This window comes from Hippichthys cyanospilos, chromosome 11 (assembly GCF_059441005.1).
Source record: "Hippichthys cyanospilos isolate Australia breed blue-spotted pipefish chromosome 11, RoL_Hcya_1.0, whole genome shotgun sequence".
Taxonomy (NCBI): Eukaryota; Metazoa; Chordata; class Actinopteri; order Syngnathiformes; family Syngnathidae; genus Hippichthys; species Hippichthys cyanospilos.
Window position 1 is genome coordinate 1697187 of NC_142379.1, and position 16512 is coordinate 1713698.

The 16512-nt window shown below is 45.0% G+C and overlaps 1 protein-coding gene across 1 annotated transcript in view; it reads right to left on the reverse strand.

Annotated features, from left to right (window-relative positions):
• LOC148415402 (protocadherin-16-like) overlaps positions 1-9069 on the reverse strand; it is an 82957-nt gene extending 73888 nt beyond the window's left edge. Inside the window, exon 1 of the mRNA XM_088427757.1 lies at positions 7306-9069. Within this exon, the coding sequence (XP_088283883.1) occupies positions 7306-9069 (1764 nt within the window). The remainder of the gene's footprint in view (positions 1-7305) is intronic.
• Positions 9070-16512: the final 7443 nt, after the last annotated feature.

Genomic DNA, 16512 nt, shown 5'->3' on the forward strand with positions numbered 1-16512 from the left:
GTACTTCTACCTCCATTTTAGAATCACCGTCTAGGCCTTCAAAAAAAAAAAAAAGCCACGATTCAAGAAAAAGGCTAAGTTCACTGAGCAATATAATGCCCGTATTCTTCAAGCACTTATCGTTTGGCGTTCAAACTTTGAAAAGTTTGCCGAGGACCGCGCTGTCCTGCGATACGCCTTCAAGTTTTGTTTCGTGAGGACGGGGTCAAGTTCCCCCTGGCGACCTGGCAAGCCGTCAGCCGGCGTCCGCTCTCCAGTCTGGTGGACAGCTGGGAGGCGCACGGATGATTTAGCCCAGATTCACTCAGGAACCGAACGGCCGCGCCGAGCAGATGATGCTTCCCGATGCCCGGCTCGTCCGGCGAGTGCCAAAGCGCGAAGGGGCCAGTGAGAACAGAAGGCCCGGCTGGCGGCCGCCGCCGAGAGCCCGTCGGCCTCGCTCGGCCGTCCCGAGTGGAGGAGGGACGCGGAGTGAATGATGAAGTCTGGACTGGATGAAGTAGCAAACACCTGCGGCCTGACTTCACCCGGCGTTATCAAATTGGATAAACCGAGGCGGGGTCCGCCTGGGACCTCGTATCCCGTCACGTTTCCTACGGGGAGACGCATTCACCTGCTCCGCTTCGCACGACGGCGCTCCAGAGGGAGGAAATGACGGGACGGGACGATGTGGGAAAGGAAGCCGGGCGAGATAACACGTCTGGAGTCGAGCGGAGACGAGGGTTTTCCTCCTCGTCTCCGATAGTGATCCCACCCTTGTAAGAGGTCCAAAGACGGAGCAACAGCTGAGTCCAGCTGTTTCGTCGGGAACTTTGGCCAGAGGCCGACTCTCCCTCCGGATCATCTCCCACGTTTGTTTTGCCCCGTGGACGCTAGGAGGTTTTGCCGGGTCCTGGCACTCTAAATTGTCTTTGTGTGATCGGGCCCTGCGATCGGCTGGGATAGGCACCAGCAAGCCTGCAACCCTAGTGAGTATGATAGGCTATAGAAAATGGATGGATGGATTTTGCCGGGTCCTGTTCAGTAGATTCAAATTTCAAACTCAAAAGTCCTGACCGTAGGGCAAGGGCGCTAACGATTACTCTAAAACGGCGTTCTGCCTCCACGCCGGATCCATAAATCAATTTGGCACGGCTGTTCAGAACCGTTCTGGCATAACAGAAAAATAATTCTTTCATGCGTTTAATAAATATTTGGAAGTCAGTGACACCCCTACCCCGCACGTCCCTGAGGAAGTTTGACCTAGAGGTCGGCGCGCCGGCCAAATGTGCACGGGGGTCAAAGGTCGTGTCGGTGCCCCGGCAAAAGCCGGCGAAAGTATTAGATTTTCCAAAACATGAAATAGCACATCCACTTTCCCGACCGCGAGGCTGTATTGAGTGTAATACCGCAGAGGAGCAGAAGGGGAAAGAGAAACGCAGGAGAACAAGCGCAGCGTCAGCTCGTCTCTCCGGGGGGACGCCGTCCAAGCTGGCGGGAAAACGGGCCAGCGAGTGTTTTGTTTGTTGCAAATTCTTCACGCAAAACATCTGCTGAGAATTGATGACACGCTTTCCGTGCAAAAAATACCAATTCTGCAGCCTCTTCCCGTTTGTACACACCAAAAGAAAAATCCTTTGGCTACTTGGGAAGACCTTTCCATTCCAAAAAGGCAGCCAAGTCCGTCGGCGGGAGGAAAAGAGTGAATGTTAAGAATGCAGCTGAGCGTTCGCCGTTTGCCTTTCAGTCACCGAATCATTGGATTCAACGCGGCCCTTTGGCAGCTCCAGCGCTTCCTCGCATACGGCCAAGTTGCCGTATAAGCAGCAACTGAAACATTGATGAGAATGATTCTATAGAGGGGCAGAAACGCAAAGAAAAACCCGGATCCGTTTCTTATGCAAATCCCGCATGCTCAAGCGAGGGAGAGAGGGTTCCTCCCTCCCTCCCTCCCTCCCTCCCCCCCTTTTAAGGTGGATGCATTCCAGAGCGGACGTACATGAAGATGTAACGAAGCAATGCTGGCATTCGACGACTCTCTGAGGAAAGCGGAGCGCGCGGAGTGAGATTAAACGGTACTGGAGGAAGCATTACGCCGTGGCCGCTTGCTACTTGTTGCGGGAGCCCAGCCAACCAAAAGAGGCTGAAAAATGACGCGTGAATGCTGAAAGATGCTGTCGTCGAGCTCAAACACCAAACACAAAGTGGAAGACGGGCTAATACGGCAATAATTTTTCATATGCGATCCATAGATACAAGGGGAAAACGAGTCCTTGAATATTTTGAATATGTGGATTTAAAAACATATTCAAGGATTTTTTTTCAACCTCCGATCGAAATGAGGGAGAAGTCAGGAAGAAGACAAGCTAATCGCAGCAACAAGTGTTCATGCTAGCTGGAGCGTAACACACTGCAAAAAGAGGGAGAAGACTTCAAAATAAAGCTTATCTTCCCAAATTAAATATGGACATCAAAGCCTTGCTGTGCTTTTATTTTGAAGTAGAACCCGGCAACAAGTCATTGCGTAACGGCTGACTTGGCTAATATTGATAATTACGCCGGCATCGTATGATACTGCACCTGTTGCTAACAATTAGCGGCCGTTCCTAGCAGCACTACCATCTAGTAGCATTAGCAACACAATCAACTCATATTGGTTGGCGAGAGTCATTGGATGACTTTCCAATAACATTTTAATACTGTAGCTGTAAATGACTCAAGTCATACAGTTGCCGTTCCTACTGATCACTTTTGAAAAAAGCATTCTTACTAATAGCTACTGCAGTTTTGAAAAATCTTGTTTGTTCAAGAAGATAAAACAGTCTGGTATGCACAGATTAATTTGTGTAAAAAATGATGACTATCTAACAAAGAAAAAGGTAAATTTATGACCATATTTTCCACACTATAAGGCGCACCAGGTTATAAGGTGCACCTTCAATACATGGCCTATTTTGAAATTGTTTTCATACATAAGTTCCGCCACATTATAACGCGCATAGAATAGAAGCTACAGTAGTGGCTGGGGTTGCGTTATGAATCCACTAGATGGAGCAGCGCTAAAAGGAATCAAGGGACCTATCAGGAGTACTAAGTTGAAAAAATATTGAGCAAGGGGATGCATCATTGAAAAAAAAGTTGAGCACCCCTGTTATGGATTCTAAATATTGCAGGGGAATAGGTATTACTATAGCACCCTCACTCTGCCATGTTCACCATGGTAACTAATGTCCGTTGGGCCAATAGGACAGAGACCTGAGACTGAATAGCCCCCGAAAAACCTAGCCATTTCAAGACAGGATTCTGCTCGCCACTTACCTCAAAGAATCACCCTGTGCACAGTACTGCAGAGTATTCTTTTGTTCTTCCATAAAGTAGCCACTGTCATCTGGCAGGAAAAGCAGACGTGAGAGTGCCCCTTCATCAGGCACTTTCAACTCTGCCTTTCAAGATTCCAACCCAAATAATAGATGTGTTTGAGCGGCAGCGTACATCAATACATCTTTAAAAACTTTGGCTTGCAAGAGGCGGTTCATTATATGAGATCATAGTCGTTCAAAATGCAGGAAATTTTTGAACAAAGGACTTAGGGTTATCTAAGCGTGTGCGGCGTTATCGGCGGATGGGACGTCAAACCTGATGTGACGTCGGCATTTGACGTCACAAAGGGCCTCAAGTTGCTATGGTGGAATGTCACCGTGATAAACAGCCCATTGAATCGTCTATCGTACTTTTTTGACATGTTTCAACTCAATTCCAATTTATCCAATTCCTGGCATTTCGATTTCAACATGTTGCAAATGTTCATGTGAGGGGTGGTTATACTTTTGGTATTCCAAATGTTTATCGTTTTTCCCAAATTCCTCATTTTATACCCCAAAACGTGCCATTCATTTCGAATGGGAGATTTGGGAGATTTCATATTTAGAGCTTTAACATTTTACATTCACAAGCACGTTTATTTCGCCCTAGGGATGATTCCCAACATTCCACATGTTGGGAAAGGGAAAAAAAAATAATTAAAAATGTGTTTTATTTTCCTTTGTGTTCATGATGCTTTAACCAAACCAAATACACATTTTCTTTTTTTATCCCAATACCTGATGACTCTAGAATTTTCAGCAGAATATCCAAATACCGAAATATTCTATAGATGCAGTCCTATTTCAAACCTGACGGAGGAGATATGATTTGAGATCAGTTAAGAGCTTTGAGCGAGACTGACGGACATACAGACAAGGTGGGGCCCCGACCCCCTCCCGCTTGCTTGCGTCGCCTGCCACTCACGGCAGCACTCGTCAGGGCTCATTTCCCTTTCAATCACCCTGAGAACCCCCTCTCAACCGCCGCCGCCATTACTGGGGGCGCCATGCAGACAGCAGGACAATTCTCAACTGAGAAACCGTGATAAAGTAAGGTGTAAATGAGTCCCCGACCTAAGCAACGCACCAGTCCTTGCGTCATGACTTGGAAAGTAGAATAACATGCGAGGGAAGTGATGGCAAAGTCATCTAAAAGCCAGCATGGACTACTTTAATAGCGGTTTCAAAATGTTACCAAAGCAAAATGGAAAATCCCCGCGGACCTGCTTTTGTGGGTCTTGCATTCGCAGCATTCTCTTTGAAAAGATCACCTGATCACAGGGCATAATGTAAATTTACCACCAGCTTTTTTCTCGTCTCAGATTGCTATCTGGCTATGTTAGCGTAAAAACCTGAAGAACATTAAAATTTGACGCGCCGCGGCGCATGTCCAAGGCTTGCTTCAGTTTATCATGCTAGCTTTTACCTTTGTAAGACTTTCCATTTCATTAAGGCCAAAGTTTAAAATAGCGCTACAACGCGAGACCAAGTCCCAATAAATCTTGGACATGCAACAAGTAGCAGCCATATTTAAAAGGAATTCCTACTGGCTCGCTATTCCTTCACAAGAGTCTGGCGCGTCGGCTCGTCTTGACATCAACGTCGAGACTCCGAGCGCAATTAAACCGTATTATCGCGTACCGGTTGTTATTTTAATTGGATCGTGTCCGCTTTGTATTTTTCGAAGAGAGCTTGTCACATTTGTGATGAATACAAGCTGCGTTGGATTGAAACAGAAGTTACAATCCGCTGAGTACGATTGATACATAAAGTGAAAGTGACAGTGAGTTATATTTAACTTGCACGCCATCCAGAGGACACTGTAATGGAACTTATACTGAAGACTGGAATTGGTATTGGCTTATAGATGCGTCATGTGGTTTTTCAAATCATGTTTTGCGCGTCAGATTTGATTTCCTCTCCAGAGATGACCTATTTTCTTTGCATAGATCGAATTACAAGAACCGGTGGCTGTTAACGGGGTTTGGATTTTATTTTTAGTCGTCTTTTCTACTATCCATTCTTTTTTTTTATAACGCTTTGTTCGACTCGGGTTGCGGGTGAGCTGGAACCTGACTTTGGGTGAGAGAACATTGTCGACTGGTGGCGAGCCAATCGCAGGGCAAATATTGTCACGCTCATTCATATGTGATGTGTTTTCACAGAACCAGGCTTACGTCGAAGAGATTAGTTTTGAGTTATTGCCGAAAAGACACATTTTCTACAGTTTTCCATTTTGGGATTCCTACAAAAACAACCTCCTTGAGGTCTCCACTTTCGTTTCCCAGCAGCCGCAAGTTTCAAACTGTAATTCAAGTGTATGAAAATAAGAGATTAGGACACAATGCGCAGCGTCGCTAAGGTGTTTGCAATCCGACAAGCTAGCCAACACATCCCAAGTCGCCGACCCGTAGTTTCTCGTCTCAAGCGCGATTTCTCAAATGACTTGAATAAATGGCCAAAGCGGCCAATGGAATTTACTTTACCGTGGTGGTCCACCGCCATGAAAGTATCTTTTTCCTAAGGTATTGGTTGCTAGGGACATTTGAAAGGTGAAAACTAGGGATTTCAACATTTAAACTGCTGTAACCGTCAATTTTGAGGTACTGTTCTTTCATGCATTATATACAATTTTGAAGGGAATTAGATCGAGAATTAGGTAATTAATTTTCTCAATTTTAATTTTTCAGACATTTTGCGAAAACGCATCACTCATGGGCAGTGGCGAATCTTCGATGAACCAAGCATTCATATTTTGGAATATTAAGAGAAAGCCATTGTACCCAAAGAACGTCAAAGTTTAGAGTTGATGCTAACCAATAGTCACCATGTAGCGTTTTCCACAAAAAAAAGGGAGGGAGGGGGGTAATTGGCAAAACACGGAGAGATAATTGTTAACTGCTGCGCTTGGGGGACCTGTGGAGGCTAAACAAAGAAACCACTTGAAATAGTCAATCACAATAGGCATATTCAAGCGTTTGAACAATGTTTGTGTGATGACAAAGGAGGCTATTTCATGTCTGGCTAAGAAGTTTGGCTTTCCAACAGGCCCCCCGAGTCCAGGCAGTCTGTTCTCACACACCCGGCCAACAACCCGAGAGGGTCTGGAGAAAGCCGGTTTTGGAGGACCTCCTCGTACTCGGACAAATACTTGGACAGCGCGGGTGAACGGACAAGTTGTGATATGCTGAAGGAAATGCGGAGGAAGGAAAATGTCCTTCCTGGCGAGATAACTACGAGCGGCTCTGCAGATATTTTCATCGACGCGGGCTCCAACCCGTGCTGGGATTTCTCCAAAACACACATTTTTAACTATTCCTTGCTTCGCGCTCCAAATTCTATAATCAATGTCAGTTTGTTCCCATCTCCCATCATCCTTGCGGTTCCTGTGATTTATAATTAAGGGGACCTCACACAAGAAAGCCCTCGTAGCTTCTATTTCTGCGCAGGAGCCAGGAGTCGCGGTGAGGCCCCGCGTCTCCCTGCTACCCTCCCTCTCCCCAAGGCCAAACCTTGGGCCGAGAGCCCGTCTGCTGAGCCCTCTGTCTCTGCTGCACTCACTATCCAAGTCTTTGATCCATGAAAGATTCAGTTTGTAAGGGGAAAAAAAAAACGTGTGCGCTCAAGAAGACGGTACGTATGAATAAAATGAATCTCAAGTCTCCTTTGAGTGTTTAAAGTGCCTGAACTTCAGGTTTGCTTTGCATTTTTTTTTCCGCACTCAACCACATTCATTAGGAAGCCTTTTGTAATCGAAGTGGCACTTCTTTCACCGGGAAGAGTTTTTGGAAATAAAAACCTGGAATTGAAAAATGGAATCGCCTGAGAACTTTGCAACCAGGAAACTTGCGGGATGGAACTAAAGCTTCTCATTTTGGCCCGAAACCCTGAAGACAGGAGTTCTGACAAACATCCCCTCCGGTTATAATTCGCGTCGGACGCCGATAAAGAAATCTTGTCTTACCTCCAAGATGCACGTCCCCGGAGCTGTGTCCTCATTGATGGAGACATTGTAGAAGTTGGTCTCGAAGACGGGCTCGTTGTCGTTAATATCCTGAAGTACGATGTTGACCACCGCGGTGGACGACAGCGACGGTCTCCCTCCGTCGGCGGCCATTACGGTGATGCTGGGGTTGGGGTTCTTTTCGTAATCCAGCTGGGACAGAGTGGTGATAATCCCCGTGACGGCGTCTATGCTGAACCAATCTGCAAAGGCTCCTTTATCCCGAAGGATGCTGTAGCTAATGTCCCCGTTGGGCCCCTGGTCTTTATCTCGGGCGGTAACCTGCAAGACGAAACTCCCGGGAAACACCACCTCCGGGATAATCTGCCGATAGACCGTTTGGTCGAACAGCGGCGGGTTGTCGTTGACGTCGGTCACCTCGATTGTGAAGGAAGATTCGGCCCGGAGGGGAGGCGTGCCGGAGTCGGTTGCCATCACCCTCAAGTCGTAAACATCTCTTTCCTCCCGATCGAGAATCTGATCCACGCAGATCAGATAGATGATACTGTCTTTGGTCGTCAGACCGAATTTGCCATCCCCGCCCTCCAGCGACACGTTGACGTTGGCGTACTCGCCGTAGTCCGGGTCGGTGACGGAGATTCGGGCCACGTACTGTCCCGGCTGCGCGCCCTCGGAGATTTGAGGAGAGCCGTCCTCGCTTAGAAAGATGATGGTCATGGTGGGCTGGTTGTCGTTGTAGTCTCGGACGTGGATGGTGACAAAGGCGTTGGTCACCTCAGGGTGCGTGGCGTTGTCTTGGGCCTGCACCACCAGTTCGTGGACTCGCCTCATCTCAAAGTCCAGGGGCTTGTTGAGGGTGATGATCCCCGAGCGGGGCTCGATAACAAAGTAACGATCCGGGTCGCTTTGTCGCCTGTTGATGTCGTACGTCACCATGCCGTTGTCTCCCTCGTCGGCGTCTGTGGCAAACACCTGCAAGATGTTGTTTCCGGGTTGCAGGTTTTCAGATATGATGGCGTGGTAGCGGCTCTGGTTAAACACAGGAGCGTTGTCGTTAATGTCCTGGACGATGATATCTAAGGTCATTTGATCGGTTCTTTGAGGGGAACCCCCATCGAAGCCCTCCAGGGACAAAGTGTAGCTGGACCTTTTCTCCCTGTCCAGAACAGCATTGACCACCAAGTCCAGATAGAGGACTTCGTTACTTCCCCTCCTCGTTTCCAAGGTGAAGGCCTGGCCAATGTTTCCATCCTTAATGAGGTAACCCTGCGTGGTGAAGTGACCTCCATCCGCATCCGCCGCCGGGTCAAGGGGAAACCTGGTGCCGATTGCCGTCTGCTCGGGGATTCTGAAGGTAGCGTGTTTTTTTGGAAACTTCGGCCCGTGGTCATTTATGTCATTCACCTTGATGGTTACCTCCACCGTCACACCCGTCATGGTTACGGCGATAAAGTTGTACCTGTCCCTCAGTTCTCGATCTAGAACCTTGGCTGTCTTGATAATTCCCGTGCTCTCGTCGATGTCCAAGTCGGTGCTCACTCCGGTGCCTTCGTGGTCGGAAATAAAATAGAGCGCTGCGGTGATGCCGGGAGGCAGGCCTGCGCTTATGTCGCCGACGATGGTTCCCGCCGGTTGCTCCTCATCCAGTTGTAGATCCAGGGTGCCTTGAACCACCGGTGAACGGACCGAAATGAGCCCCAGGGCTACGTACAAGGTCAGCGCCATCCTTCTGATCCGCCAGCTGTCACGTTGCAAAGGATCCATCGCGGACTTCCCCAAACCCTTGGCAGCTGTCTTCATTTGGGCTCCTTTTTTCTAAACCTGCGGACACATACGGTACATGTGAGGAAAGGCTGAACAATATATCAAAACCCGACAGCCATGGAAACAAGGGAGATACGTATTATGTCAGTGTTGACATACAAAGCCAGCTCGTTGAAGAAAAACAATCAACTCCACAAAAGACTTTCCCATATGTCCAGCCGGCACATACTGTATCCCGACCGCGCAGAACCCACACATAACATTTTCCCCGCACCTCTTACTTCACCTAATAAGTCAACACCTTGTTCCCCCTGCGCGCCGCCGAGGCCGCCTTTGTAACATCAAAACCACATGCCGCAGCGCACCACCTCCCATCTCCTTGGCTGCTGCTCCTACTCCATCTAATTAAAAAGGTGCCGTTCCCATTCTCGCTGCTCACCATAGCAATGGGCACTGACGTAGCCTGTCGAGCCAGACCGCGCATTAGATTTGTAACACGTAGCGTCCATTGAGCGAGCTCTACTTCATTCTTATTTTTAATTCTGAGAAAATTCTTTGATCCAGATGATCAGCCCTCAGGTCGCAACACCATGGCTCTAACTCTGGTCGTCTTGGTAACGAAAGCTGTTTAGTTATTAAACCAGGAAGAATTTCTGACTCATCAATGCTCCCCCTAGTGGTGGAGCTGCTACGTAAACAGTATGGAGATGGTCCATGTCTCATCCTCAGAAGACACGGGGCCCAACTCCAAAGGCTCCGCACAGTCTACCGCGCTAACTTTTTCTGGCTCCGCACCATTGCAATTAGTGTCTGCTGGCAGCTAGCCACCAGCGCACACAGATGCTCCCATGGCTAATTTCAGTCTGCAGAACAAAAGATGCTAATTTTAACGTCAACAACTCAGGAGATTTACTTGTTTTAAAGTACATGTACAGGCTCGGGTCGCGCCGTTTGGGAATGCGATGATTAGAAATGACAGTGCAGAAGGCGAGGAACTTTGCGTACCTCACGACGGTTCGGGACTCTGCAAGACTTATATTTGGTTTTTGTTGCTTTTTTTAGGTATGGCGACAGAAAAATATTGTGTAGAACTGAGCGCTACTTCAAAAAGCAAAAATCCACGAAAGTGCGCCCACCAAATATTCGCAGAACACGGATGTGATGTCTGTATTCTGCAAATACGCTTGCATCTATATTGTACTTATTTTCTGCAGCTATTTAATGAAAGACTCATTACTATATGCGCATGTACCGATTTTTCAGACTATACGCCACACCGCTAAGCTACACCATCAAAAATTGACCAAAAAAAACAAAACAACTTTTGCCATGGATAAGACACACTGGAAGATAAGCTGCACGTCGTAACACCAGATATTTATGGTATTTAATGGTATTGATATTTATATTTTTAATACTATATTTTAAGGTGATATTCTAAAACTCTTTGTGAACACATTCATTAATTTACATCTTTTCAGTTCTATTTTATATTTGTTCCATAAGATGACAGCTTGAAGAGATACAACCGTTTTCTTTACCGGTGGATTGTCTCTTGGTGGCTAGCAAAAAAAAAAAAAAAAAAAAAAAACCTGCAGAGAAGCCACACAGGGCTCAAATAATGAGAAAAAAGTTGCAGCCTATGGTCCAAAAAAATACTGTTGTTTTTGTGTGCTTTTTGAAATGCCTCAAAGCTCTGCTGAAAACAAAAGCTCAAAAAAGTAAGTCGAAGTGAAACATCTCGCCTGAGAAGCTTTGTATGTCTGGAAGAAGTTGAGTTTAGCCTGGGTCGCCTCGGAAATTACACAGGGTATGCCTCGCGTGCATACCCACGCTAACTTACTGTGTATTTTTTCATGATCAACTACTGAGTAAGCTGATTATTTTAAGGGCAATAAGATCATAAATTTAAGCCTTTGATAAGTAATTAGCAGCATTTTTAAGAGGGGGCGTGTCTTGTGGATCGTCGCCATTGCCCATCGTGGGCACAGACCGTGTTGGGGGCTTACTGTAATTCTTGATCCTCGAGGTATTTTCATTAAAAGTAGACGAAAAGAATGCATCCTACGTCCCCTTGAAGAGTTTCCAGCGCATTTCAATAAACGAAAAAAGGGATTTACACATTGCCTTTGTTCACCATATTTATGTATCTTAATTAAAAGGGAGCTGTGGGTTCGCTTCCTGCCACTTTGAGACTGGCGCTAATGGCGGCAAATGAAAGGGTGAGCACATGTGTAGCGCACGCACCGAGCAGCTTTGTGAGTGCCGCTCTTGGCTTCAACAGAAGCACAGCCGGAGCTTGAAATCTTTGACAAGTGCTTGAACTTTCAAGTCTCCAGTATTGATTTATGTTCCAGCCAACGCTGGGCATTTTTCCCCCCTTTCTCCAAAGCAACAAAGGATAACTTTCCAAGGTTGGATTCTGTGTAAGAATGCCACAATTGAAATAAAGCAGCCCTTTGGTTGGGTAGAGGACCTCGGCAGAGCCAGGACGGCCTAATGCATCTAGCAGACATGCTGGGGTAATTACACGTAAAAAAAAAAAACAGGTTAAGCGAGATCTCAGGTTGGGAGAGAAAATTGTGTTTGAAGAGTGAGAGATTTCGCTAGGCTAAACGCGTAACGCAGGCCTCCATTACGCTTTCACAACGTCGAGGGGTCGGTCTGCAATTTTGAGATTTCTTGAAGATTTTCTTTTTTCAAACAACAAACAAAGAAAGGTATAAAACGATTAGCAAACGTTTGTTGTAGTTTTAATGTAGGTCACTGGCTGGCGAGTATTATACCTTGAAAGACAGTCGGTAAGAAAATCGACATGAAAGCAATGGCTAGCTAGTAGACCGTGCCACACGGACGGACAGGCAGACTAACAGGAATCAGTAGACGCTACAGTAGATAGCTCATTACATAATAGCTTAGCTAGCCTGGTTGTAGCTTAGCTATCCAACCTGATTCCTGGTGCTAAGCTACCTAGCCGGATTGTAGCCTGCTTGTATCTTAGCTGTCTAACCTGGCGCTAAGCTAAACCAGGCTACAATCAGGCTAGCTAAGCTAATAAGTGGTGAGGTACTACTGTAGCTCCATAGCTACCTATTGTATAGATTCTACTGACTTCCTGTATGTCTGCCTGATTAGCTAGATAGCCAGCTAGCTAATCTGATTAATGTCTTGCCAACTATCTTTCAAAGTATGATGCGAGCTAGCCAGTGAGCTATATTAAAACCACAACAGACTTTTACAAAACTTTCATTGGTGAGTGCAAAGGATTGTTTCCATCCCTCCTAGATAGCTAAATTACAACCAGCTAGCTAGCTAGCTATAAAAGCATGATTGATTTTTTTTAACCCTTGTGCAGTAATGTGACAGTTTTTCATCATTCTCGAAGTATTTTAGCCAAGAATGGTCGTGTAATAACTAAGTGGCTGTGCCATGTTGAAGTCGGACATATTGTCGACACCCGGGTGAAATTTCAGCTCCCTAGAGTCTTATTTCAATGCTTTCATTTTGTCATGCAATACTTTTTAAGGAAAAATCAAATGATTTGACAACATACAGCACACGGGTTAAATGTTTTTTGCACTTTTATTTGTTTAACTTCCTTGTCTTATTTCCACCTCAAGGATACATAAAGCACAACAAAATGTACTTAAACTTCAAAAGTGTCCAGGATTTGAATCATTTAGGTCTTAAATTGATGTATCTAATGGAGACGGCTTGTAGAAGGTGGCAACAGCCCTGCTGCATTTTTATTTTTTTGTCCGTTGTGAACATTGCCAAAAAGTAAAGATGTGCTTGTCATGTTCCTATGGCGCGGCAAGACAAATTGCGCTTCTGCAAGCGAGAGGAATAAAACAGCAAATGTATTTTTTTATGTATTATGATGTATCAAGATGGAAGACGTGCACCGTCAGCAGAACGCGCTCCGCTAGAGTGGAGCAGATGTTTTGATTCCGCGCGTAAGTCCTTGAAACCGTCGGATGCGCTCGATCTGCCTCGAGGATTCAAACGAGTCAGACGCAAGAAAATATGTGACTTGAGAAAGCCGCAAAAGGGACCGAGTTACTTGCTGCAGTCCGGCCGCTATCGGCTATTTATGCTGTGTTGTGATGTTGTTACAAAATTCAAGCCCGGTACTAGTGACTTTATCTTGATAGCTAGCTAGTTTAAATAAATAGTTAAAAGAAGCTAGCGGACTGAACCACCGTCAGAGTCCATCCTTGTTTACATACAGGAATGTTACGAAAACCGAGAGGATCATGTAAAGGTTATATTTATATTTGGGAAATTGTGGTACGTAAAAAGTTGACCAACTGGCTTGCTCGGGACTTGCTTGAAGCTTTAGAGAAAGACCTCAGACAATTGTATGACTTGCACAAAAATGACTTATCCCTAGAAACTTTCCAATAAATGAACAATTTTCCAAATTCATGCATGCTTGCACAACTTTAATTAAGGCAACTAACCACAACAAGCCTGGGGGGGAAGGGGGGGGGGGGCGTACCATTGCGGTGCACTATGTAACGGGAGGAGCCTCCGACTCAATGTCACCATTCCAGTTAGCTTGTGGTCAGAGGCCGTGCCAGCTTGGACCAGGCTCAATGGAGCCAGAATGGAAACCACAGACAAAAGTGACGGACGGACGTGAAGATGACGAGCGGAGAGCCAAAACAACTAGAAAGGCTTTCAATTGGGTTTGAAAAACTCATCACAAAAAGTGTTCCAGTGCACGGTAGGATTTTTGTTGTGTATTTTGCTTCGTAGGCTACGTCGTCGCACGGTCGGTTGATGTAAAATTGTTTATGGAAACCTTTATAAGTTTAGTCACTAGTCAATCTGGTGACCGGTTGTTTGCGGTATCGCTTTAGCTAATGCTACTCATTGCTGTTTGGTGTTTTGAATTCAAATTTCTAATGATATCTCATATGTACTACTCTCTGACTGGACATTGAACGCATCTCCGTAATTGGTTAACCGTATAAATCGCTAGGACAACGTTGAGACTGACAAACGCGAGGTCGAAAAAACATGCGTGCCGGACAAAAAAAACACAAAAAAACAGGAAGACGTGATGTGACGTATGTAAAATCGGGACAAAATAATGTGGTTGGCAAAATCCATCGGGATTCATGAAAAATGGCTGAAAATCGTTAAAATTGGTAAAACTGCAGCTAGCTAACTAGTGAGATGATTAGTGTTGATCTACTGATATTTCACATCAATAAGTTAGCTTAAAGATAGACGCCTACCAAGAACGTGAAACGCAAATGATACAAACTGTAGAACGATTTTAAAATTGTTTTTAAGACAGCTAGCCCACTGGCGAGATAGTTAATTAGGTATATTTGAGAAGATAGATGTTGACTTTAGCTATTCCCACAGGCGTAAGTGAGAGTGTGTGAGTGATGTTGCGCATTTCCACAGCGTCACACACCTCGGTGGCATCATCTAAAACACATGGCGATCACGTTACAGTGCCAGGTGTCAGCATGTGTGTGTAGGGGGGATGTTTGGATACGGCCTCAGCCAGGGTCATAGGTCACCGTATGGGAATCATGCGGCACGCTGAAGAGGTCAGAACAGGATTAAAATGTCCAAAAATAGTCCTAAAAATACATTCATTGGAACAGTCTTCAACAAAAAACGTTTTGAGTTTGTAAGGTAGAGAGATAATTAATGTAGACTCAATTGGTTTGTTGTTTTGAAGTTAGCTAGCTAATTAGCATTAGGGATCAAAATCAGGAGATGTAGATAAATTGAACTAAATGAATTCGGTTTTTGTTGTGTTTTAAATTAGCTAGCTAACATCCATGATAGCATATGCTTGCCAGCTTTAAATAAATAATAATACCTTTGCTAGCTAGCAAGAGTAGTGAAGCTAAGTTTTGATTTTAGGTGGTCAAATCGTAACTATGCCATTGGTTTAAAAAGTTAATACAGTACACAACGTTGTTGTGTTTGCGTTTTAAACAAGCTAGCTAGCAAGATTAATTTATAAATCTAATTCCGGTTTTAAATTGTTTTACAGGTTAGAGCTAAAATGTTAATTGCTAACTGTCTAAGACAATTACTATAGCGAACTACTTTTGTTTTGTTTTATATGGATTAAAAAAAGTGTGCTAGCTGGCTAAATTGAAGAATTTCAGATAAGTATGTAAGTTTTGATTTTAAGCTAGCTAAAAAAAAGATAGATCCAAGTTGGTAAGTCAGGATAAAAACCGCTAAGACTGGTAAGCTACGTTAATATGGCAGTTTAACCTACTGTTAGCTGGTCAAAAAGTTCACGTTGGTTAAAATCTAGAAAAGTTGGGAACGTATCGTGTACCTTACACGTAGCAGTAGGCGTGCATATGTTTGTATTTAATACATGATATTGTTGTGTTTGCAGCATCCCCTCGCAGCATGCGCCCCCGTTTGATACGGAACAAAACGGCTAACGCGAGGGTTAATTGCGTCTAATGCAGCTGCCGCCGTCTCGCTCAGCGTGACGTCCGCGTTGCGCCATGTAATCGCGCTGAAATTCTTGTCAATAAATCAAAGGCAATTTCAGCAAACAATGCTGACGAATGATGAAAGAAAACAAGCCGGTTACGCGGAGACAATGCCGCGAGCGACATGAAACAAATTCTTCAAATCCTAAAACCTCTGGTCAAGATTCCCAAATTTGCGAGGACCAGAGCGCAAGGGAATCATTTAAAAGTGCTTTTTTTTTGTTGTTTTTTAAATGTCACTTAGTAGCAGATGCTGCCTCCTGGGTGGCGCGCACTCGGTCGTCCAAAAAAGTTCCACATGTCATTATTTTAATCCCATGCAGGGTTGCGTATCGGCAGCTTTGTCAGGCTGCAAGGGCGTCGAGGGTGAAAGGATGGCGCCATAATGACATAATGTTTGGAGGGTTTTGTTTTTGTTTTTACACACTGCCGGGAATAATGTGATCAATAACGTTGAGGGAAAGAAAAAAAAAAAGAGATGACTCCAAAATGTTCCTCCTGAGGCAACAAAAATACAAGGGCAGATTTTTGAGTTGTCGCCGCTTTTTTTTTGTTTTTTTTGGACAGATTTTTGGAGTTTGTTTGCCTGGAAAACGCAAATGTTTCTTTTTCGTGGAGCATGTTTGGGCCGCAGAGGCTTAACTCTTTCAGTGCTGTGGATGAGAATTCTCATCTTTTGAGAAACTTACGTTGTGTGCCAATGATGAGAATTCTCGTTTTTGTTTTTTTTTAAATGAAAGGGTTAGCCATACATACAAAGCCATATATACTACACATAGATTACATACTTGTAATTCTAAGTAAGGAATGGAAATGCAATCATTCATGTGATACCACCGATGTTTACATGGCGCACAATATTCTGATGACCTTGAAAGATGAGTGAAAATGCTAAACATCGTCTGGGACTCTCGAAGTTGCCTTTTCCGATAATCCTCGTTTCGCCTCCTAGTGG